The 25,167-nt window shown below is 51.1% G+C and overlaps 1 protein-coding gene and 1 pseudogene across 3 annotated transcripts in view; one reads left to right on the forward strand and one right to left on the reverse strand.

Annotated features, from left to right (window-relative positions):
• The window catches only part of TBC1D14 (TBC1 domain family member 14), a 103,279-nt gene that overhangs the window by 15,033 nt on the left and 63,079 nt on the right, over positions 1–25,167 (reverse strand). The window contains exons 1-9 of one of the 3 annotated variants that reach the window (XM_035726098.1): positions 22,964–23,022; positions 15,841–15,959; positions 14,535–14,617; positions 12,995–13,112; positions 11,019–11,125; positions 7,427–7,507; positions 6,426–6,520; positions 3,516–3,587; positions 2,685–2,813 (exon numbers count right to left, since the gene is read on the reverse strand). In XM_035726098.1, the coding sequence (XP_035581991.1) occupies positions 2,685–2,813; positions 3,516–3,587; positions 6,426–6,520; positions 7,427–7,507; positions 11,019–11,125; positions 12,995–13,112; positions 14,535–14,617; positions 15,841–15,959; positions 22,964–22,966 (807 nt within the window). In that variant the 5' untranslated portion in view covers positions 22,967–23,022. Of the gene's footprint in view, positions 1–2,684; positions 2,814–3,515; positions 3,588–6,425; positions 6,521–7,426; positions 7,508–11,018; positions 11,126–12,994; positions 13,113–14,534; positions 14,618–15,840; positions 15,960–22,963; positions 23,023–25,167 lie in introns of those variants that run through there. The other 2 variants (XM_035726096.1, XM_035726097.1) reach the window with 2 other exon arrangements.
• On the forward strand, positions 18,862–20,054 carry LOC118356550 (annotated as a pseudogene).

The following is a 25,167-nucleotide window of genomic DNA, read 5'->3' on the forward strand; positions in this document are numbered from 1 at the left end:
CTTTCTGATGGATACGCTAGCAGGGAGGTGCTGCTCGCATTCAGCGGGCAGAGGCTGCAGATGCTGCTGGTCTCCTCCGCAGCACAGGATGCCCCCCCACACCTACCGGACCCCCATGTCCACAGTGCTGTCAGGAGAACCTGCTGTCAAGAAGGTCCCGGTCCACACTATGATTCTATGATCGTGCCTTCAATTCCAGAACCCCAGAAATTCATAAGTGCAGTCTTTATTGTATGTGTCTAAAGACAAAGGTGGGGTCTTATCTTCACAATTAGGAAATACTGAGATATAAATCATTTTATTATATATAACAAGTATTTTCCTGACTATGAAAGCCTGTAAATGCTCCCTGTAGAAAACTTTAGTGTACAAACAAAAAAGATCATCCATAAACACTATAATATTGTTCATTTCCTTCTATTGTTAAATATGCTGGCTGTTACAGCACATGTTCTGCTTCAGATACTTTTGAAAAACAATCAGCTTTCTAGGGGCACCTGGGTGGCTCAGTCGTTAAGCGTCTGCCTTCAGCTCAGGTCATGATCCCGGGGTCCTGGGATCAAGCCCCGCATTGGGCTCCCTGCTCGGCGGGAAGCCTGCTTCTCCCTCGCCCACTCCCCCTGCTTGTGTTCCACTCTCGCTGTATCTCTGTCAAATAAATAAATAAAATCTTCTTAAAAAAAATCAGCTTTCTAATCTTAAAATACTTTTCTACAATATGATGCCTTGCAAACCTCAGTACTGCACCGGATATGCTGCCAGATTTTATTATTTTTCTTATTTTAACTGCAGTACGTTAACACACAGAGATACCTTATTTTCAGACATACAATATAGTGAGTGATTCAACAGCTCCACACATCACTCAGTGCTAAGTGTGCTCCTAACCCCCATCACCTATTTCCCCCATCCCCCGGCCACCTCCCCTGGGATAACCACCAGTTTGTTCTCCAGAGTCAGGCGTCTGTGCTTTGTCTTTTTATTCCCTTTGTTCATTTGTTTCTTAAAATCCACATATAAGAAAAATCAAATGGTCTTTGTCTTTCTGACTTATTTCACTTAGCAAAACACTCTCTAACTCCATCTACGTTGTTCCAAATGGCAAGATTTCATTCTTTTTCAGGACTAAGTAATATTCCACTATACATATGTGTGTGTACACATCCCCCCCCCATATCTTCTTTATCCATTCATCAGCAGATGGACGCTTGGGCTGCTTCCACAATTTGGCTGTTGTAAGCAATGCTGCACTAAACATCAGGGTGCACGTATCATTCTGAATCAGTGCTGTCTCACTCTCTGCATAAATACCCAGTAGTGCAATTACTGGACCTATTACATAGGGTAACTCTACTTTTAGTACCTTGAGGACCCTCCATCCTGTTTTCCAGAGTGGCTGCACCAGCTTGCATTCCCACCAGCAGTGTAAGAGGGTTCCCCTTTCTCCGCATCCTTGCCAACATCTGTTGTTTCTACTGCCGGATTTTAAGTAACCATCTGCCTCCCCCCAAACCCCCATTTTAAAAAAGGTTTTCATCTTTACGATGAAAAATGATTTTAAATAACTACAGTTGTAATTATGTAACAACCATCGTTGTCCTGTGACTTTCTTAGGATTGATCCGCACAAACAGAACTACATACCTGTGCCATTTACCACTACTGATAGTTGAAACCAAACTGTCTTCCAAAAGGCCTCTACCAATTTACAACTCCCCTAACAGCCACCACGTTCACAGCAGTGTTGAAATACTTTTTTTTTAAATGTAGGTACTGCCTGAGCAAGAAACACTTCAGAGTCCTTAGGATATTAAGGAAGAAACATGCCCGAGATGGTCTCGAAGTACTGGTGACCATTATCAGCAAATCAGCCAATGGGCCCCTTGAGGGGGCGGCTCTCCGGGCTTAGAGAACCCACAGGCTTAGGAAGCAGAATGGGTGAAGATCCCAGCAATTCCACTCACCAGCTACGTACGCTGATGGATCATGTCATTTCTGGGCCTTGCCTCTTCATCGGCGCCCTGCAGAAGACCCACCTCCGGCAGCACGTGAGGGGCCTCCCCAGGGCAACTCCTGTCAGCTCCTCCCACCTGGTCTGTGTCTACAGCAATAAAGAGGTGGTCGTAACCACGTCCCCTCTCCCGTGTGGGGGCGCACTGCGTGAAGCAGAGCCCCGGGGTGGCAGTGAGCAGCAACAGAGTGGGTGATGCCATGCTCTCCCTGATGGACCCAAATGTGGAGGGCACCCCTCAGCTTCTGCTGTGACACAAGTGTGCGTATTTGGGCAGGAGCCGCCCCTCCTTCCTCGTTTAAAGAATGTGTTTTCAGAAATACTTCTGAAAGAACGTTTTAAGTACATACAAATGGGGCACCTGGGTGGCTCAGTCGGTTAAGCATCTACCTTTGGCTCAGGTCATGATCCCAGGGTCCTGGGATCGGCCCCACGTCGGGCTCCCTGCTCCACGGGGGGCCTGCTTCTCCCTCTGCCTGCTCTGCCTGCCGCTCCCCCTGCTTGTGCTGGCTCTCTGACAAATAAATAAATGACTTTTAAAAAAAGAGAAAAAAAGAAATACATAGAAATGGCTATCAACCGTGTACTTGGAAAACATACTCCTTTTCCCTCTGAAAAGACAGAATGATCAGCAACCCTGGCTGTGTGAAGGCACACATACTGGGGATACTCACAAGGCCATGGTCCACTCGGAAAAACGCCATTTGACAGGGTTTATTCAAAAGATTAGAAAAAGCAATGAAGGCATCTGCAGTATCTAGGTTCAAGATCAGCACTGCTGCTATGAAGGACATGCCCTGGACCTGAGGAAGGAGAGAAAGGGGTATTAAACTCATGGTAGCCACCACGGTTGGAACTGCTCTTTCATGGATTGAAAGAGGAACCAAAACACCCTCAAGCTAGTAGGGCCCATGCGGCCACCCACCCACCACCACCCACCGCTGAACCGAGCGCCTCAGCGGCGCCCACCTGTCCTCTCTCGACTGCTCGGCCACATCGGCCCCCCCCCCCCCCCCGCGCTCCCTCAGCCCCCGCCTGCGGCCACATGGAAAACCATGAACGCATATGGCATCTGACGGGCTGCCCTCCAGAACGGACGGTGCCCAGTGCTGCAGAGATGGGGCTCTAACTTGAGGCGTTAGGGCTCCAATCATGCGCGCACAGCTGCTAAGCCGTGGAAACAACAGCAGCGCAGGGTGCAAACGGTTATTGCTTAAAGGCTTTTCCGGTTTAAGGCTAATAAAAAAAAATCACATGCAAAAAATGATAATCAAATCCAATTACAATGTGATCAGTGCCACAGAGTGGCCGTGTCAGCTCAATCCCTTTACAAGAAAGCGGAGGCAATTCACGGACCACAGAGCTCTCCATTCCCCCCGACAACAACAACAACAAAAAAATGAAGGCACCACCCAACCTGACATTTGCAGCTAAGTTGTGCTGGGCAATATTCTGACTTTCTTTTTAGATCGTAACATTATAAAATATTGAAAAGGTTCACTTACATAACCCACATCCGGTCGGTAACAAGTATAAGCGCCCAAAATACTGTGCAACATGTCATGATATGGACCACCCTAAAAGGATCAACACACCAAAAACAACACGTGCGTAAGTCTGGTTAGTACTCAGATCGACATCTGACGCTGCTGCCGGTCACACCAGCTGCTCTCGGAGGACGAACCAGTCGCCAAGCATTATGCTCGCAGCTCTATGCATCCTGCATGACTCAACGAGTTCACGACCAATCCACAGTTAACCAGAGACTGCAGCTCAACCTACAAAGCTGCTTGGAAAAAAGCTGGTGGGTCAGGCATGAACACCTCGCTCGGAAAGCATCCTTAGTCTGGCTCCTGCTGCGTAACTGTGTTTCCCCCCCCCAAAGCGCAACAGGCAAGCCAACTACCCCAGGGCTCTTCAGAGCAGGTGACCCGCCTGTCTCCTCTCCCCGCGATGATCCTCGTCTGTTTCTTTTGTGTGTTTCAGCAGGGCAGGTTTAAGAAATACCCTATAAGCGTCAAGTGCTGACAGCAACCATTTTATTAACATTCTCCCCATCCTGCCACCCGAGACCTGTGCTGGAACTTCCTGTTTCCTAAGTGAGCACAGAAGCAAGCACACAGGTACGTCCCGCGATGTCAGTGTGTCTGAAGGCACCGTGAATGGACCGGTGGGGTCCAGATCCCACAGCCCCCGTCCATTGCTACCCTGCGGCTACAGTCAAGGAATAAAAAGCGTACATGGTGTGTGACAAGAAAATCACTCCACAGGTGACCGCGTGTGGCTTACAAAAGAACGCCATGGCCCAAACCCTCACATTCTGGCATATACGAGAAGTAAAAGAAGAGACACTTCCAAATCAGACGGACGAAAGAAGGAAAGCCCACATGGGAAGGTAAAAAAGACGGCCTCTGGTGCCAAGCGGGCAGGAGAAGGGGGACGGGCAGAGAGCTCGGTGACAAAGTGCCAAATGCCCACCTGACCACCACCGCTGACTGTCACTGAATGAGAAAGACTAGAACGCCATGCTGAACTTCTCTTAAAGGTAAATGCTTTTAACTTAAAAGATTCTCCACTGTTCTATGTGCTGAATGTCCGTTCTCTGAAGAAAAGAGGGTGCCAGTGGATGGCGGCCCCCTATTTCAGATGCCCTTGTTTTGAACATCTCCCCACACTCTCCCCTCCCACTGCGCTTTGTTTTTTGGTACTACCCACTTATGAATTCAGAGCTGAGGGCACCACAGGCTGAGGGACACATCCAAAGGAACCCAGAGGGAAGGAGAAAAACCAACTTCTCTGCCATCTGCTCCCACCCACACCTGAGAGACCCCTAAGCCCCTCCTCTTCTTCTGAACACATCTCCCTGTGCCAAGATAATTGCCTTGTGAATCTCAAAGTCAATGAGGCTGAGTCCGCAGGAGAGACTGCACAGAGGTCACTCTGGGTCCCCAGTCTGGGAACACTGGTCCTGAGCATCGGCAAGATGCCAGCACCCTCTCACGCCCCGCTCCAGTTCCCCGCCTGCCCTCGTCGGCCTGCAGGACAGGTGTATCTCAAAGCACTGCCCTGATGCTCTCCTTCCTCCAGGGCACAGCTGAACTGCACAGGCTCCGATGCGGCCACAGCGGCCAGGGGTCGGGTAAGCGGGGGCCACAGCACTGAACTCAATGCTCTCTGTTCATTCCTTCGGAGGGAAGGGGGATCCCCTGCACCACCCGCTGTCTGATGCTTCTGTTCTAGTCCTCCTTCTGCCTGGAACGTCTTTCCCATTGTCTGGTCACACCGTCACTCAAACCTAGTCCAAGCGCAGCCTGAGGGCCCCCTCCTCAGCAACCCCATTCCCAACACCCGTTGCCTCCATGCCGGACTCCCAGCAGAGTGGCCCCAGCTCCTCCGTGTTGGGACACACCTACATTTCTGCAAAGCCCACGTGTGTCTAACATGTGCATCTGCATGCCTGCCTCCTTCCACGCGGCTGGTGAACTCTCTGTTCTGGTTCATTCCACTATCCCTTATTGGTCATCCAGTATGTGCATGGCGTGACACCAGAAACATGGGCCTGTCAGAATCACGTTGGGGATCCCAAAGATGCTTGGCAAGCGCCTAGGTGAGGACAGGGAGGAGGCCAGGGACGCGTGTGGGGGCTGGCACAGCGATCCACAACAAGACAGGAATCTGAACCAAGTAGGGGCCGTGGGAACAGGGCAAGAACAGATTCAAGGATATTTCAGAAGTAGAACTGGCAAAAACCATTACAGCCTGGATACAGGAGGGTTCAAACAAGACCCCCAGGGAAATGTCTGCTATCAGAAGAAAAGGTCTTCACACCCCTCTGTTCTGATGACTCCAAAATCCACAGGCGGCAGCCCTGAGCCCTGCCTGTGCTAGCTCAGAGGCCCACGGAAGAAGCCACGGTTCTCTTTACTGCCATCCAAAAGAGGGTACTCCATCCCGTCTCCCATGGCTGGTTGTGCACCTGGGGGTGTCACCACTCTCTCCTGGGCCATCTGCTTAGAAGCCCACCCTCACCACAGCCTGCAGCTGCTGAGGACTTCCGCACGCCCCCACCCGCACCCCAGGCTCCCCACCCGGATCGTCTTCTGAGGGAATGCTACTCTGTGCAGCTCTGAAAACGCAGTCGCAGCCTGGAAGCTCCGTCAGATGGAGCAGCACACCAGGCCCTTCCTCCCTTCCAAGGCTTCGGTACATGCAACGTAAAAGGAACCAGAGCTGCCTTTGAAAGCAGAAAGATGAATTAGGCTCGTCTGTTACGGTCTAAACGTGATGACGTAAGACTGCCCTCCCCCACGCCCAAAACCCCTAGTACTTTTCAAACTTGATTACAAACACGTGCGGTTTGGCATCTATGATGGTTACACAAAACATACTTAAAGCAACAAATGACCGCCACCTACTTGTTGGAAAATGCAGAGATTAGGAAACGTCCTCGAAATGTCCAGTTTAATAAGCTCCAAGCTGGCTTCTCTGTCTGCGGCTGAAAACCCGGCATCTGTCAAAAGACGAAGAGTCAGGACATGGCTCAGAGGCAGGCATGCACAATCACAAGGCTCTCAAGTGTGACAGGGATGGACACGGGACATTGTTCTGCACAAGTACACGGGCCGAATTACAGCAGGAGCCCACACGGTCCACTGTGGGCTTCTGAAGAGCAAAACCTCGCAGCACCAGCTGAGGCTGGATCGTCATTAGGGACTTCCCAGAGTCTGAAATCGAAATCTCATCTGATATTACCTGACATCAACAACAGTCAGTGGAAGGAAGGACAAGTAAGCGAATATTCACAAAACACACCTTCTTGGCCCTAAAACATCCCTGGTGTGAAGTTTGAACGCATGGCACTTAATAAGGAGGAACACTCCTGCGTACTTTCTGACAAACATTTACAAATAACTCGTTTTGTATTTTGGAATTCCCTCAGTACTCAGTCCCTCAGTACTACACAGACAGTATAAACAAAGATCAGTAAAAAAGACGCTATTTAAGCACCAGCCGTAATCACTCCTGTGCGTCCGGGGGCATTTTAAAAGCACCATCTAGCACATGTGTGGTGTTCCTCTTTCTACGGACTAGTTCCCAAGCTCCTGTAGGAGCCAACATTCGACCAGTCCTGGGGGCCAGGCTACTAAAACCACGGGAACAGTGAAACCACACTGGATCTGACTGGCCCTCCTGCCCGTCTGCACACAAACGTGTCTCAGGAAATGATCTTTCTCATAAGCTTTTTCTTCAACTCGTTTGCTCTAAAAAAAAAAAAAAAAAAAAAAAAATCCTTTCCCCCATGAAACTTTTTATGAATTTGCACCAACCTCTACTTCGGTTAAGGAAAGTCCATTGTGTAATGAATAAAGACACACAATTGGCCCAAGTAGCCCACCGGGCTTAGCAGGGTGTGTACCTTCGTTCTCCACTTCAGAGCCTCCTGTGCTGAAGGACCGCCACCTCTCCTTGGCTCGGGCAAGACAGATGTCAAAGAGCTCTGGAAGAAAAGCCTCAGGGTAAGTATCACGGGCACACGGGCACAGAGAGCACACAACCACCTCGTTCCAATACTGACAGTTCCACCTGAGTCTGCACACTCACGAGACCACGTGAACAATTCCCCCCAACACGGCCTGAAGGTCCTACTGAGGCCTAAAGACATCACCACGTACTAAGAATTCACAAAATATTACCACGATGTCGAGTATGACTTTAATTACACACCCCGCCCCTACAAGGCTTCTGTTCTGACTTGTTTCTGAGTTTATTGCCTCTACCAGCCTGGGAGCTCCTCAGCAGTGAGACCACAAAGGTCTCTCATTCACCTATGCATCCAGAGCAAAAGGCACTGGGACCGACACAGATCCATACAATCAACGAACATCCGACTGATGGAGGGAAGCAGAGACCAGCAGAAACCCATCTGGTTTCAGATAAGGACAAGAGGCAGCCCCTATCGCCATGGCCCAGCCTCCCTCATCTCGATGCCGGAAGTGGGGAGGGGGCCGAGGCTTCACGACACCGGGGTTCCTGCTGGCAGCCAATTCCCAGGATGAGCCCCCATAGGGCGGGCTCCAATTCTCCCCCGCCCATCCTAACAACTTTCTTTTTCAGTAAGTCTTCTCTTTGAGTAGCTTAGGAACAGTGAAATAATACCTCATGCTCACAGATTTTGCTATCATAGACAGCCCTCCGCAGGTATATCCACACCCTGTTCTTGAAGGAACCAAAGTGAGGACTCTACCTGCAAAGACTTCCCAGGGCCCCCAGGCCATTCACCCCAGCCCCAGGTCCCTCACCCACATGCCTGTCGTTGATGAGCACCGACGGATCACTAAGACTTTAACTGCAGCTACCCAGAGAATTTCTGTCAGTTTATTTTTCCCATCACTATTTTGGAAAACACAAGAGAGCACCACTGCCTCCCAGACAGTGCATGCTATTTTATTAAGGCATAAGCCAAGCTGTGGTAACGGTACTGTGATCCAACAAGTGAAATCTGGATTACTGACCTTTTTCCAGCCTTGTTAAAGATCTGACTCCCAACACGCTGGCCGGCCAGGGGAGGAGAGGGTACGACTATGAAATGTAACTTCATACTATTATCCCTAGACGGGATGGTCTGCAGAACCTCTACCTGCTCTCACCTTCCAGGAGGCGGGCTTGGCTTTGATCATTTCAGCAGAAGACGGAAGGCAACCACCCCACGGCCCCTGAGCCCTGGGAACCACTGGCCAGAAGAGGTATGTGACACTCCAAGCAGACACTGGCAGCCTCGGGGAAGAATGGGTCGGAGTGTCAGAGTCCTGCAAGTACCTCCGTGGCTTCACTGCTGTGTCTGCAGTGACGAGGGGAACAGCAAACACACCTTGCTCTCAGACCCGGGTTCAAAGCCCAAGGCCGACTTCCCGAAGAGCGAAGGTTTAATAACAGTACTACACTGACTTCCTACAAGCTTCCGATCTCACAAGCACAACCTTTAAGAGCAAATCTCCAGGGCTTCCCAAGGCAGAACGCAGGCTTCCGACTCAGCCAGGGGTAGAATCGAATCCTGACTCCAGCACGCACCAGGGTGGGGGGGCAGCCCCTAACCTTCTCAGGATGGCTGTCGACATTAGAGAAGAGAAGGGTAAGTAGAGAAGCGAATGCGGTGCCCGCCTCGACAACTGGAATTCACAGTTATCTGCATTACTGGCTTAACTGTTCAGTAAAACGGAGATTAAGGAGAACCCAAGAAGGTGGCATGCATTCATTTAACGAATGCTTCTCGAGAGCCTGCCATGTGCAGGGAGCTGGGCCGGGCCCAGGTGACAGAGCAGAGAGCAGGACAGGTGGGACCGCAGCTTCCAGGTCGCGTGCTCTAGCGGGGGCAACAGACACCAGGCGGCCAACTGTACAAGAAAGATGCGGCGTAAATAAAATGAACCAATACCAGCATTTAGACAAACTTTCAAGATGTATTATCGATTAACTAGCCGTTTAGCCCCATCTACTCGGATACGGTCCACAGAAGACTCTAATTTCCCTAAAATCAACCGAGGCACCAATGAGAAACAACACACGCACACACACACACTACTCGGCACTATGTTCAGCTGTTTGATAGACTTTAGAAATTTTTCAAGAACAAGGGCTGAGATCAATACTCAGCAATTTCTCCAAACCTCTACAAACGAGTCCTACAGGTTAAATGTTACATACAATCCTTTCAGGCGAAGAACTTAAAACGAGCCAGAAATGGAGTTTGGAGGAGGTCACTAGATTTTTTTTTTTTTTTTTTTTGAGAGAGAATGAGATAGAGAGAGCATGAGGGGGGGAGGGTCCGAGGGAGAAGCAGATTCACTGCTGAGCAGGGCGCCCGAGGCGGGACTCGATCCCGGGACTCCAGGATCATGACCTGAGCGGAAGGCAGTCGCTCAACCAACTGAGCCACCCAGGCGCCCGGAGGAGGTCACTAGGAACAGAAACCAGTAACCATCCACACAACCAGCTGACCTTACTCAAGATGGAGAACGCTGCCTGGACGAGGCTCCCATCATGGGATGAGATCAGTGTCTTGTAAGATAAAAAAATAAATTAACAGGAATAAAAATAGGACCCCTAGCTACACAGAGAGGCTATAAATCAGTTTTCTGCTCGAACGCCTTCCACAGGGTGAAAACTGCCACCACGAGCTGCACGAGCGCAAAGGACAGGTGGAGGAAGGGGGTCCTGTCTCAGCAGCCGGGACCGCAGCCAGGGAGCAAAGGGAGAACAAGCGACCGCCAGTTACGAAGCACTAGGTCCTAAGTGTCTGAGCTCCAGTGTCAACCTCCCTCTGGGCACGCAGCCTCGCAGGGTGCTGGGCACGGAGCAGGAAGCCAGTCTGGAGCGCACGTGGTGCTGGGGGATGATCACCTGCACACCGCACGGGGCCTCCGGAAAGACAGGCAGCCCGAAGAAAGCGGAGTAGAGATCTCACCCTCCCCTCCGGACTTCAGCTACTAGGACTCAGGGACCCCGGGCCTGGCACGGCAACTGTCCTTCTACGGTGCTTACGTATAAGCTGCCTGGAACAAAATGTTGCAAAAAACCCCCACAATACCCTAGAGAGAATGCCTCCGCAGAAAGAACACCCACCTCCCTTCCACCGTCACGTCCCCATCAAGGCTGGCTTTCCACAGCACTCGGGGAAGAGGTCCTGACGTGACCCAGCCCACCGCTGCTTGGAAACCCGTATGTGCCACCTTGTCTATTCAGGGAAGAGGACTGGTATCAGGAAGAAGGGAGGCGTGTGCTCGGGACTCCCAGGGAACTGAAGCACGTAGGAGTTACCCGGGCCGCCCCGCTGTCTCTCCCTCCTGGAGGACACAGTTACCAGGCCTCTCAAAAGACTCGGCTTCACGGCAGTGGCTACCTTTCTTCCTCACGGGGCAGAGGGGACGAGGGAGAAGCCAGAGGACTGGGGCTGGAAGGAGGCAGGGGGAGAGGGTACATTCTCCAAGCCTAGGATCGGGCAGGCTACTCACCATGGGTGATGTTTAACTCGTTGCCAATGGCTAAACTCCAGACTTTGCCTCTCACACTGGGAGGGATTCCCTGCCACCATAAATCTCGAACTTTTCTAGAGCACCACCTGGACAAAAAGAAAAGCGTGAATTTAGGAGTTTGTTCCCCATGAAGAAACATCTGGCTACCTGTGTGCCCAGCCCCAGACCAGAAGAGCGGGGGATAGGGAGTCGCATGTGCAGCCCCTGCCCTTGGGGAGCTGCAGCCCAGCGTTCCAGAGGCCGGGAGAGCAACAACAATGGCTGTTCTGGAGCTGAATCCCGAGTGACCAGCAGCAGTTTAAGCAGGTAAAGGACAGGAAGGGCTTTCGGAGCAGAAGGCACGGAGCAAGAAAGAGTCCGGGCTGCTGCAGGAACTGCAGACAGCTGGGCACACCGCGGGGGTGCCAGGGAGCCCCCTCAAGAGCCCAGCGGCCGGCCGCCACACTGCGCACGCAGCCAGTCGGGGAGTGAGCTGCCCAACCCTACTGGCAGTGGAGACGCGGAGGTCTGCGGGCCACGATGCACACACACCGCCAACAGCCGCGACTAACATGAAGGTGCCAGGGCTCCCCTGGGGCTTCTCAGCGCGGCGCAGGGGGGGAAGAGCACGGGCTGCTGCAACCGAAACCAGGTCTGCATCCCGATTCCACCTTTACCTGCGGAACCCAGAGCAGATGACTTCTCCCCTCTGCCATCCAGCTGCTGAAACCCTGCCCCAGAAGGGCGTTGTGAAGGTCAAATGGGACAGGGCACAGAGGCGCCCGGCCGGTGCACTAAACGCGGGCTGCTGTGGAAGTGCCCGCGTCTAGCTCACATCAAGCATCGGCCAGGGCAGGAGGCCCTGGGGTGGGGGGTTCTGCAGCCACACAGGGACACAGCCCAGGGGTTCTGAGCACCTCCACTCTGTTCCTGGGTCCCCTTTGAGAGAAAGTATTTCCTGTGTCCAGCCTATTAAAGACACTGCCTAGAAAATCGGGCTCCAGGAATAGCTTGTTTTCCTCAACAGGGCTGTCTGACCCCGGTAACGAGAGCGAGTAACACCCAGGAAAGTGCCAGAAGCAAGTCCCCAACATCCTAACATCCAGTTCAAGTGGAAAGGGACAAGCCTGAAGGGTAACTCGCATCCACGCTCCCTGGCAATGCGCTCTAACAGGCTGAGGCCCAGAAGGAGCCACCCGCGTCTGTGCCTGGCCCTGGGACTGCCGCCCACACGCTGCCTCTCCCCATTCTGAACGTGTAGGAAGAAGAGATCTATAGCTGTGCCTTGGGTGTTAAGATGACAGCAGCTACCAGACTCTGCCGGGTACTGGCCACTGGGGGTGTCATCACAGACTCCGTCCCCATCCTCAGAGGACAACAGATGCTGGAGCAGATGGATACAGTGTAGCCAGGGGTCTCCCACAGTCACCTAGGCAGCGAAGTCTTCCCCGAGGAAGTCTGAGCTTTAGAGAACGAAGGGTTAGCTGGATGAGGCATTACAGGGCAAGAGCACGCTAAGCGGAGGGGATAGAACATGCAAAGGTCCTACGGATCCCTAAGGAGAGGGCTCATCAAGGCAGGAAAGCTGTGAGCCTAGAGAGAAAGGGGCAGGTTATCTCACAAAAGATCCCATCAGCTAAGCAAAGAAATTCATACTGTATACAGAGTAGTAGGAAGTCACAGACATTCTACACTGTGGGGGGGGGGGGGGGGGGGGGGGGGACACAGACCTGGGCTTTGGAAGATCCCTCAGGCTACTGAGCAAAGACAATCTGCGGGTCAGATGGGGGCTGTCACGGTGTCCAGGCAAGGAATGGCAGGGCTGAACCGAGGTGGGAAGGGAGACCCCACGCCATGTAAGTGTAGGGGTAAATCCATCGAAGCCTATGACAGGAGCTCCGGTTACTCGGCCTCTCGCGGTATGTTCTACAGGGAAACGCCCCGCCGTCAAGCTGTGCCCACCCACCACAGCTTACATTGTTTCCCAGTTAGGCAAAATCTCGTTGTTCCAGGTGAGGACGGCGTTGCCAATGCTCTCCTCCAGTCGGCACCTCTCCTCCAGCTGCCTTCTCCTCCGCTGGGCCTCCTTCAGCTCTGCAAACCATGATGGCAAGCAAGGAGAGAGCACCTGTCAACCGACCCCCGCTGCTTCCATGCAGGGTGACTTTGCTCAGCGTCCTGCTGCCAAACCCCCCAGAAAAAGCAACCGAAGTGGAGCTGCGAAGCTTCCTTCCCAACACCCGTTTCAGGCCTCATGGGGTGTAGAATGCATAGGCCTCATCTACCTCTCAGTGAGTTTTTAAGTAGAACGCACAGACAAGAATACACAAGAACACGGTTAGACTACCACAAGGGAGAAACCCATGAAACCACCACCCCAGCCAAAACCCAGAACGCTGCCGACCACCAGACGCCCCCTGTGCCCCCTGCCAGATCTCCTTCCCAATCAAACCTCTAGCCTCGCCTCTCACGGCTCCGGTACAACTCCTAGCTTGTGAGGAGCAACTCTGGGAAATACCATGCATCTTAATCTACACATGCTTTGCGGTATTTCTTTCACGGTGGTAAAACACCTAAAACAAACAGTAGCATGCTAACCATTTTAGGTGTACAACCAGGGCCACTGAGTACATTCACATGGTTGTGCAACCATCAGCACCATCCACCTCCAGAACTTTCTTACCTTCCCCCACTGAAGCTCCACACCATTCTACACTCTCCATCGCTGGGATTCTGACTGCTCTGGGGGCTTCATGTCAGTAAAATCATACGAGTCCCTTAGTGAGTACCCGATTTCACTGAGCAAAATGCCCTCAAGATCTGTCCACACTGCTGCAGGTGTCAGAACGAACATCCTTCTGGTTTACACTTAATTAATATTCATTGTGGGATGGGCCACACTGTGTTTATTACGTATACTTCTTAAACATGCTGGCATCTTAGGGTTTTTAAGTGTTGCATGGATTTTATCAAACCCAATCACATCTTCTTGTAAATGAGGAAAGCAGAGCCCAGAGAGGGGAGGAAGTCTGCCCATCACCATGGGCTGAAGCTTTAGCCAGTCTAGCACTTCTGTCCTAACTGATCTCTTTTCTTGTGTAAATTCAAAGTGTTATCTCCTTGGGACCCCTGGGTGGCTCAGTCAGTTAATCTGCCCTCGGCTCAGGTCATGACCCCAGGCACCTGGGTTAAAGTCCCACATCGGGCTCCCTGCACGGTGGGGAGTCTGCTTGTCCCTCTGCCTGCAGCTCCCCCTGCTTGTGCTCACTTGCTCTCTGACAAATAAATAAAATCTTCAAAAGAAAAAAACAACAAAGTGTTACCGCCTTGAAGAAAGCTACCGGGAAGGGACAGTTGGTGGAAACATATGCTTTTGATGGAAAATTATAAATTTCAAAATATTTAGGCATTCACCAAAGTTCAGGATCTAGGGCTCCAGGAGGTAAAAAGAAAATCTCCTGAAAGACACGACATCTCGTGCCGTCTTACATAACCAACACGCGCAGACCCCGTTACCTCGTTTCTTGGCCTGAACCACCATTTCTTCATACTGCTGCCTGTGTTTCTGAGCTTCTTCAGCCGGCTTCGCTGGGAGGTTTCTTAACAGAAAATAGAGGATTTTCCCCATTATAAACATCAAATAAAAGACTCTGAAAAATAAAACTTGAAGAATCATTTGCTAAAAAAAAAAAACTACATTTGTTAAGATGACCCAAGATGCAGCAATTTCATAAACTAAAAATATTTACTTACAGAAGTAAAACAAGCTTATTAAAAAAAAACCCTGAAGTATAAAGATTAGTAGAAAGAAAGGAACAGCTGCCCACAGCTCCCAGAAACACTGATCTTCTGGTGTTCTTCACCCCGGGCTCCAGGGCGACCACAGCTGTCACAGTTACAGGGAAGTAGGGACCCTAACGGCAAGTGTCGCGCATTTGCACGAATCCGCTCCCCGACCAGTTTCTCAGGGGTGCGAGCTTCGTATCCGCTATGGGCTCACTGGGCTCATCTGTTTTGTTTCTTTTATATACAAATGTGCATCACAGTTCTGAGCATCTAAATGGGTGTACAACTTCAATTCCTGGGTAAGAAAACCCATTTCTTCTTTAGATTTCATCAGTTTTAGATTTCAGGGTGGGCAGGGACCTACAGAACCACTGTTTTAACAAGCTCTCTTTCTCCCTCTTTTCAAAGCCGTGGAATCTTTCTCTTCAAACACAATGTTCATGGAAGCGCCATACTTAAAAAGAGACAATCTGTGGCCTGGGACAATGCAGCAGTCCCTTTACCTCACTGAGGCCTCCGAAGGCGATGTGTGAACCAGTCACCAAAGCCCATCTTATCCACCGATGGACACTAGAGGCCCAGGGAGAGGCGGGCCTGGTAAGATCACTCAGCCCACATACCGCCGACCCCCAAGAAGCCAGCTGGCCAGGCCAGGAACTGTCCTACGATGCTGGGATGCCCCTGCCACACCCCCGTTGCAGGACACTTCCCTGTGCTTCTTACCATCAGGAGCCAGCCCGTAATTTACAGTGGCTACTTAGTATTTCTAAATGCTAAATTAAAATGAAAAACCACGTGAATGGAAAACCTTGGTCAAAACTTCTGTGTTAAAACGGTTTTGCAAATCAGTTATTATTATTATTATTATAGTACACATGTTAACAGAGGGAATAATGAAGAATTGAGAATTTTAACATGTGCTAGGGCTTACTCTTCTTCCCTCTGGTGACTCGAGCTCTTTTGTAACACAGAGGTGATCAGCAAATTGTACTTATCTACTCGAGCAAACGTTCTAGAGGTTCTTTTTAAGACTCACGCTGGTCTGTCTTCCAGGATGAGTGCGGTGGTGGACAGTGGCTCAAAATCAAGATTCTTCCTCACATTCTGCTTTGGAGAGGGTGGCTTGCTAGGTCGTCCAGCCTTGTCTTCATATTCCTGGGACAAAGAAACAAGAGGTAACTCCAGACCTGGTCAGTTCTGATATTATGAAGCCGCTCTGAGTGCAAGAAAGCTGTTTTGTAATGAAGTCTTTCAAGCCATTTTGAGGAGAGCACATCCAAAGAGGACACATTGGCAACTAAAGGGGTCATACAGCTCTGCAGTGAGGACCACAGCCTCCCCTGCTGCTGGGGGAGGAGGTGGTCCCTGGGGCCCACCATTCCGGCAGTGCCACCGCAGGCTCTCTGTGCTTCTCCAGGGTAAGAGGTGTTGTCTGGCTTCTGGACAATGCCGACCTCTGTTCGTTATTGCAGTGACCACTGGGAAGCTTGGAGCCAGAGTAATAGCCAACGCTAGCATCCATGTGACCCCCTGGCTTCATCTCCTACCTACTTCCAACCAAAATTTCAAACCCCTTTCCTTTTATCTCATGGCATTTTATGTATTTTTGTTAGCCCTTCAAATAGTTTCTGAAATGAGGAAAAGGTTAAACATTTTTTGCAGATGATTAAAAGTGTTTCTTTTCATAGATATATTTTTTCTATTGAAGTATAGTTGACACACAATGTTACCTTAGTTTCAGGTGTACAACACAGTGATTCAGCTTCTCTGTATGTTACCACACAGGTGGTAACACACTCTGCCACAGAGGTGGCTGCCACCTGTCACCATACAACACATTTACAGTATCACTGACTCTGTTCCCTGTGCTGGGTCTTTTGTTCCCACGACTTATGCATTCTATAACTGGAAGCCCGTGTCTCCCACTCCCCTTCACCCATTTAGTCCCTCCGCCCCCATCTGGCAACCATCAGTGTGCTCTCTGTATTATGGATCTGATTCTGCTTTTTGTTTGTTTACTAATTTGTTTTGTTTTTTTACATTCCACATATATGTAAAATCAGATGGTATTTGTCTTTCTCAGTCTGATTTATTTCACTTAGCATAACACACTCCAGGTCCATCCACGTTGTGCAAATGCAGTTTCATTTTCTTAAAAGCAGAAACATAAAAAAAAAATTCTTTAACATCTTTGTATGAAGCCATTACTACAAGTTGTTACATAAACGTTTGTGCCATGAACAGTCTCACTAGTGCTGGGCAACTAATGTGTCCCATGGACTGCAGCCACAAAAGCTTGGTCACACATGGTGACCCACATTCCAAATGCCCAACCAGAAGAGTTCAGGAGAGTCAAGCAAGTTGGGACCAAAGAGTCTAGCTTCGGAAACAGCGTGTGTGTGTGTATGCGCGCGCGTGCATGTGCGTGTGTCTGTGTGTGTACACGCTCTTAGCCTTCTGCCAAAAAGAAAAAAAGAACCAATACTTTCTTACTGTCTATAGATGAGGCTCTCAGGATCCTCCCACTTAAGGGAAGACAATCTAATTGGCAAGACAGGACAGACAAATGAATAGCTAACCCAAGATTTAAATAACCATTCCAGATAACAACAGAAGCAGTATCATGAGTGGAAAACAATTAATTGCTGAATGAATTAAGTTGACACTCACTGCCAAGGGGGTTGTTACTGGTAACATTATTTGGCCAGCAATTATTCTCTCAGCCACAAGAGCCTATAAGAGCTTCTAAAAAGTAGAAAGGTGCATTTATTTCCTCAAAACACACAGGCGGTGAGAAACAGTACACCAAGAAGCAGGTGGGTGGGGCAGTTTCTGTGCATCTGGGGGCACAAGATCAGATGCCATCGCGGTCTACCAGGAAATGGTCCCACGAGAATACCAAAATGACTTCTACCTACCCAAAAGTGGGAAAACAGACTCCCTTTTTCATCGAGTCAACACCTGAGCATACACTGTTTCAGGCACTCAGCTGTGACCTAACACAGCATCAAGCCACTGGAAGCTTCACAACTAGCACCAGGATGTCAGTCTTGGATTTTATAGACAATCTACCAAAAGCTGTGTATTGAGCAAGATTCTGAGGCATGTTGCATTTTAACAAGAATTAGTAATGAATGCCCCGTAAGGTGCTACTCATCTGCTGACCATGGTCTAGTGAACTATATGCCAAGGCCAAAGATGACAAGCCCCGAGTTAAATGTCCCAGAATGTGGACACCCATTTCCATTTGCTTTTGTGTGCTTTACACATACTGTCTCATTCTATCTCCGTAACAATCTCCATGGCAAGTCTCACCCCATTTTACAGATAGGGTAACTGAGGCTCAGGGTGAAGTGACTTACCCCCAAGTACACAGCCAGCAAGGGGATGGGGTTGACCACTCCGTCCGTGCCAGCCCAATCTCTTTGTGAATACACTCAAACAGGTGTGCAGTTTTAGAGGGAAAAGGCTCAGTCCTACACAGGTTAGGTGTGGCCCCTGGAGCCAGATCGGTGTGGGATAAAATTCAGATCCACCAAGAACCAGCTGTGACCTCCAGCAAAATACTTACTTAGAATTCCTGAGCTTCATGTCCATATGTGCAGAAAGGGAAGGGAAGCCGTACCAACCAGAGAGGACTATCTAAGGAACAGGGAGAGGCTTGGCACACAGGAAGTTCTTGATAAAGCGTAGCCCTGGTTGCTGAATGCCATTACCCTTACACCTGAGACAAGGGAGGGAGGGAAGGAGGGAAGGAGGGAGCGAGCGAGCGAGCAAGCAAGCAAGCTAGCTAGCTAGCTCTTGGGCCAAACAATCAAGGAGCCCTGCAAAATCTGCAAACAGCACAAACACAAAAAGGAGTAAAGTTAACCAAATGCCTTGATTCATAACCAAAAAATATCAGGTCTCTTCAGTTAGCACTCAGAAGCTCTGTTACAAGTGCAAACAGCTCTGTGAGTGAGCAGAGAGCTTTGTGCAGAGAGCTTTGTGCGGATGTGACACACACAAGTCACCTTCCCGCGAGCCCTCTGTGCAAGGAGCCACCACCTCTGTCCCCATGTCACAGACGGAAGGTGCAGGCCCAGAGATGTCAGTGAATGGCCCGGCTGGGGAGCGGAGGGTCTGGGATCAGAAGCCAAGCATCTGGCTCTGCAACCACACTTTCCAGCACTGTCTAGAATGCATGAGAGACGCTCACAGACATGATGCGGAAGTAATTCAATCACTCACATTCTGTCTAAAGAAAGCTTTCAACCATGACAGAAACCTGTAATACTGAATTAAGGGCAGATGTAGGGCAAATACTTTTGTTTTAATCACATAGAACACTGCATGATTAAAACAAAACAGAACAAAAACAGAGGCGTCCTGTCCTGCCCATACGTGAAATCGAAAGGAAAGCCTTTCCAGAACTCCAAACAGCATTGCGTGTGTAAATGGCACTAGAAACGGTCACAGGTCTTGCTCCACACCTTCTTCCAGAGGCTCACATGGAGATGTCAACAGTTAGCTCATATTCCCAATACGACAAACCGACTTTAGAAACCAAAAAGGACTGACTGCCCTTTTCCGCCGCCTGACCGCAGCCACCGTGGGCCGCACACCCGCTCCCAAGAAGGGCCCGATCCAGTCGGCCCTGCCTCACCGCCCAGCGTCCCCAACTGGCTAAGGATGCGGAGGAACGGACGTACACACTGGCCGAGAAGGGCCTGACTCCCTCGGGAACTGGTGTGATCCCAAGAGGCTCGAGTGGCCTTGCCCAAGTGCTTTCTGTGATAGGCAAATAAAACCTAGAGGATTCTGAAGTCCAAAGGACTTGCTCCTGATCTTCCTGAGGATCCATATCATTTAATTAAGAAAGCTATTGCTGGGGCGCCTGGGTGCCTCAGTCAGCTGAGCATCTATCTTTGGCTCAGGTCGTGGTCCCAGGCTCCTGGGATGGGAGTCCCGGCATCGGGCTCCCTGCTCAGCTGGGAGTCTGCTTCTCCCTCTCCCTCTGCCCCTCCCCCTGCTCGTGTTCCCTATCTCTGTCAAATAAATAAAATCTTAAAAAAAAAGAAAGAAAGAAAGCTGTTGCTGTTTGAAAGCAGCATGAGAGGAACAGAAAGAGTAAGGATGCTAAACTCCGGCTCATCCTGACCCAGAGCCTTGTTTAACGGTTGGCTCGATATTTGTAAGACCAAGAGAGTCCGGTCCCTTCCACTCAGCTGGAAATACGAGTCACCCACAGCCTCTGCCCTGGTTGCATAAATTTGTCTACACACTCAAGCAATAAAATCATTGTTTAACCAGAAAAAAAGAAGAAGAAGAAAAAGAAGAATCCTTTGGGGGAATGGGCGGGAGGGCTGCAAATAAAGCATCCCTGGAGAAACAACTTTCAGCCATGACTTCTCAGCGTTAGGGGTGGCATGTGACGGGGTAAGAGCCAGGTCTCTGGAAGCGAACAGTGAGCTGTAAGCCTGGTTCTGACCTGGCGCAAGTCCTCCTGGCTCCTCACTCAGCCTGCTTCCTCATCTCTGAAAAGGCATCAACCGTGAAGGCTCCTGGGAGGAGGGGAGGGGAGGCCCGTTCAGGAGCTGCCACTAAAGCATGAGCCCCTTCTGCAGGGCCAGGCCCAGCCTCAGGCCAGTCTATCCTCACAAAGTTTCTTCTCTTCTTGGGACCCCTATAGGATCAAGTTTTGATGAGCCTGCAGGCTGCTCAGTGCAAATCACCCCGCCAACACCCTGCCCAGCCACAGAGAGAATTGAGAACAGGGTTCTTCAAAGTTCCAGTGATAAATCAGTTTAGGCGGCCATGTGAACATTTTCTTTAAAAATCAAACAATTAAAATAAATGCAGAGTCCACACAGTAAGGACAGTTCCTCTCAGCTCTACCCCACTTACCAGTTCTATCCGAGTTACATCTGAGACCCAGAGTCTCAAATTGTCTAAGGCGTGGGGAGGGGGGGGGAGTGTCAACAAAGTTTACAAGCCACTCATTTATCAGCATGGTAGGTCACAGCCCCTGCCGTGAGGAGTTTACCATGTATCCTGCTGCGAAGACCGGACCAACACCAGCTAGAGCAGCAAACAAACCTGCCACAAGGAACCAGGGGCTGAGCTGTGGGTGTGGTCTGATGACCCAGCAAAGGGTCAGGAAAAAAGCCAAGAGGCAGGAGCAAGGCCCCAAGCTCATTCAGGGACCGTAAGCAAAACAGATTTAGCAGGCAGGAGGAAAAGGGAAAGGGACCTCATCTGTGAAGGGACCACACGGGGCCGGCACTTGAGGAGACCCAGACCTCTTAGCCTTGAAGGGCTCTGGGAGGGGCAGTAAGATGCCGGCAGAGCCGATAGGAGCAGATCATGAAAAATGCCACAAGAGAGGAAGCCCCAGGACCGGATGTCTACAGCTGCGGGAATCAAGGAAGGCACCTCATAAAGGGTGCCATATGAGTGAACAAAGGACAGGGAAGATTTGGGCTGGGTGTGGGAGAGGCATCCTGACAGCAAAAGCAACAGCCAAGGGACACACTCGGGCAGGCTTATCCGTGGGTCAGGGCGAGCGCGTTACGTGGGGAATGATGCTGAGTTGAAGTCTCAACAGCAAGCTACCTAGAGCTGTGGGACAAGTCCCGAGCGGGAGGAGCTGGACTTGGTGCAGAGCTGGAAAGTAACCTGTGAGAAACGCGGCGAGCCCGTTAGATGCGCCCCACAGCAGGATCCACATCCTGTGTGTGATCGGAACAGTGCTGAGGGCAAGGATAAGCGTGACAGCCTCCTAAGGTAAGTGTTTAACTTGCCATTAAAAAAGAAAACCAAAAGATGGCCTCGAGAGACATCTGTTTTAAGAGAACAAAGATCAAGCTTCTCAAATGATGAAAAGAAAGCATTCCTGGCAGGATGGCAGGAGGGGTCGTCAATGCTACTGACAGCGCCAGGAGCACGTGGCCAGAAATGGAAGCCCCCTGGCCGCCTGGAAAACTCTGCCATCAGCCAAGACCTGTGCTTCAGTCCTTGACTCAACTGTATACCGTGGCAAGGTTAGCCGTTTCCAGCAAGACAGCTGTGGTCCCCATACGATCCACACGACCCACCGTCCACAGTACGACAGCAGCCACACCTGCACAGGCCGAGGGCCCAGGCAGGCTGCAGGGGAAGCGCCGGCGTGGCGGCAGGCCTGGGTCTCAACCCCAACCTCCTCAAGGACCACCACTGGCAGCGTGACCTTGAGCGCATTCCTTCTCCCTTCCTGTGAGAACGGATTACCGTAAGAGCCGCCGCAGGTGCCCAGAAAATGGCTGGGAACTATTTCTGTTGTCGTGTTACTAAAAAATTACCCTTCTCAGTATTTCCCGCTAGGAGGGGTACTCAACAGGGCCGTGGGGAAAATGCCGCGACAGGGAAGTGCCTGGAAGGCCACAGCTGGTTTCACACTTTGCCATCAGGAACAAGCAGTTCTGGGGGAGAGGGGCGCTGGTCTGGACATTTTCGGAAGAGTGGCCTGTCCAGGTCTCACAAGTGCTCAGCCTTCCAGGGGACCGTCCTGGTGGCCGCCGCGGCCTGACCTCCCAGTAAGAAGGCCCCCTGAGGACCTCCCGGGCTGCAGGGCAGCACTGTTCCCAGAGACCATTCTCCACCTCACCGGAAATGGCATTTGGGAAAGCAACTGTCGGGAACCTCTTCTAATTGTCCTGCTCCTTACAAAACATGTAGAAAACAGAAGTTAATATGTGGTCTGGTGAATGCAATGTATCAAAGATGAACTGTGGGTTGTACCAAGCCTGGCCGCTGCTGCCATCTGACCAAACGGTGCAGGCTGCCCCCTCCCGCCCGCACAAAGGCTTCCCCCAGGATCAGGGGCAAGGCCCCCCTCGCCTGGGAGAGGGGGCCGGGCCTGGCCCGAATCGGAGAACAGGCTGCAGTCCCCTGCGCGGTGACAAGGATCAGGACGCGGCGGCTCGCCCCCTCGGCCTCTCACGGCCCCCACTAACACCGAGCCCTGGGAGAAGATCTCGCAGAACCACGCACACAAAGCCTGCAGGGAGGCGCGCGGGGAGCACGGCGGCCGCGGGCAAGGCTCAGCTCGCTGGAGCAGTCGTGTGCAACACACACACGCACACGCACCCAGACGCACCCACGCAGGCGCCCGGGCCGGTGGGCGGGCCCGCCGCACTCACCATGAACGCCGCGGGGCTCAGGGGCGCGCGGTCGGCGGCTCCATGCCCGGGCGGGCTCCGGCGGGCGGCTCCGGGGACCTCGGGCGGCGGCTCGGCGGCGGCTCGGCGGGCGCGGGCGCGGGCGCGGGCGGGGGCGGGGGCGGCAGGCCGCTCAGTGGCGCGCAGATGCCGCGCCGCCTATCCGATCGCGCGCTCCGTGTCGGCGCGTCAGGCCTGGCTCGCGGGCGAGGGGTGGGGGCGGGGCGGGCTCAGGCGCCCGGCTCCCTCCGCCCCCCACGGGGTGCACACCCGCCGGCCCGGCGGCTCGCACCGGGGAACAGGGACGGGTGCAACCGCAGCACAGCAGCATCGCGCTGGGAAATGCACGCTCCACAGAGGAAGCAGCGAAACACCGAACACGCGGCAAAGCTCTGCTCCGTAACGCTTTTTAAAATAAGAAACATGTATCCTTGCTCAGCGGGGAGACTGCTTCTCCCTCTGCGGCTCCCTGCCACTCTGCCTACTTGTGCTTCCTCTCTCTCTCTCTGTCAAATAAGATCTTTAAAAATAAAAAAAATAAAAATAAAATAAGAAACACGTATTACCAAAAGGAGCTATGTAAAATGTTCACACGACCAGGCTCTGGGTACTGGGCTACGAGCAACTTTTATTCTCTCTCCGGTTGCTCATCTTTTTTCTGCAGTCAGATGCGTTCCATCCAAACGTCAGGCTGCACACCACAACCCATCCTGATAGAAACCTGACTAACGACTGCTCCTGGGGGGGGTCGGCTGGAAGGGGCGTTAGACTCCGTGCGGGGTGACACCACAGACAACTCCGCGCCCACTCATCCAAGCCAAGCGCAAGAGCGCATTTCAGATGAGAGCATCCCACTGTTCGTAAATTATACCTCAATTTACAGAAATCTTTAAAATCTGCGCAGGGGCAAAATTCTTTCTGGACAGCCCGTGAGTCCAACGCCCAAGGGCTGAACAAACTCAGTCTGAGACAACGCAAGACTACCCTGGGATGTAAATTCGTCCTAAGTCCCCAGATCAGGAGGACCGGGCCATCCCCAGCTGATTTTCTAGAGAACAGCATTCCCAACTAGCCACCCAAAACTTCTTCACTCGGAAGAAGCCTATGATAGTCACCCGACTGTACTCGAAAAGCCGGAGGAGAAGGAGTAACGGAGTGTATGTGCAGAACCTGGAATTGCCTTGGCCATTGGCAGGTGCAGCCATTTTGGAAGAGAGCCTGGCAGTCCCTTACACAGTTCAGTACACCGACCACACCCCTGGGAACCTGCCCAAGAGAAATAAAACGTTCGTCCGCAAAAAGACTTGATGCAAATACTCAAAGCCAATGCACATTAACGGAGGACACTGATGGACAGGAAGGCACCATGGACGCAGGCTACTATGCAGGCAAACCCTAAAACATGACCCGAAGTAAAAGACCCCCACCAAAGATAATCGGCAGGATTCCGTGTCTATGAAGTTTCTTTAAAAGGCAAGTCTCTAGAGAGAAAGCAAATTAGTGTTTGCCTGGAGCTTGAGGAGGGAGTGGAGACCCACTGCCAACAGGCCTGAAGGAACTTTCTAGAGAAAAGCATCCTAATACGGGAGTGCGCTGACAGTTGCACAACTGCATAAATTTCCTAAAAATCACTGAACATGGACAATGAGGAAATTTTATGGTAATTATACTTCAATAAAGCTGTTTCAAAAAGTAATAAAAGGATAAAGGGGGAGTGGTTGATTCTGGATGGAAGGATTAGGGAAAGCTTAAGAGAAATTACTCAAAATCTGGAAGACAAAAGCATTGGGGGGTGGGGTGTCCTTTCAGTTCATACCTTGGCACTTTTAACACATCCACCAGAAGTTTATTCAGTCCTCCAGGAGGATGTGTCCCTGCTATTTATTACTTTATTAGAGCCCAGAAAATGTGATCGACACACTAACTTATAGATTGAGGTCCAATAGAAAAAACAACTCCAGAGGTTATATTTTCTTCTCCCCAACCAGTAGTTTAAATCTAACCTAACAATCTTATTCTAATTCTTTTCTTGTTTTTATGCCAATAAATACCTAGTTTCTCAAATGCCCTTACAATCAATTTTACCACCTCACTCAACTTCTCAATGTGTTAAATGAATCTCTGACCCATGGTTGAAGGAAGGGAGGAAAGAAAAGGGGAGAGAGAGAGAGAAAGGGAGAGAGAGA

Source organism: Zalophus californianus, chromosome 2, assembly GCF_009762305.2.
Source record: "Zalophus californianus isolate mZalCal1 chromosome 2, mZalCal1.pri.v2, whole genome shotgun sequence".
NCBI classification, from domain to species: Eukaryota; Metazoa; Chordata; class Mammalia; order Carnivora; family Otariidae; genus Zalophus; species Zalophus californianus.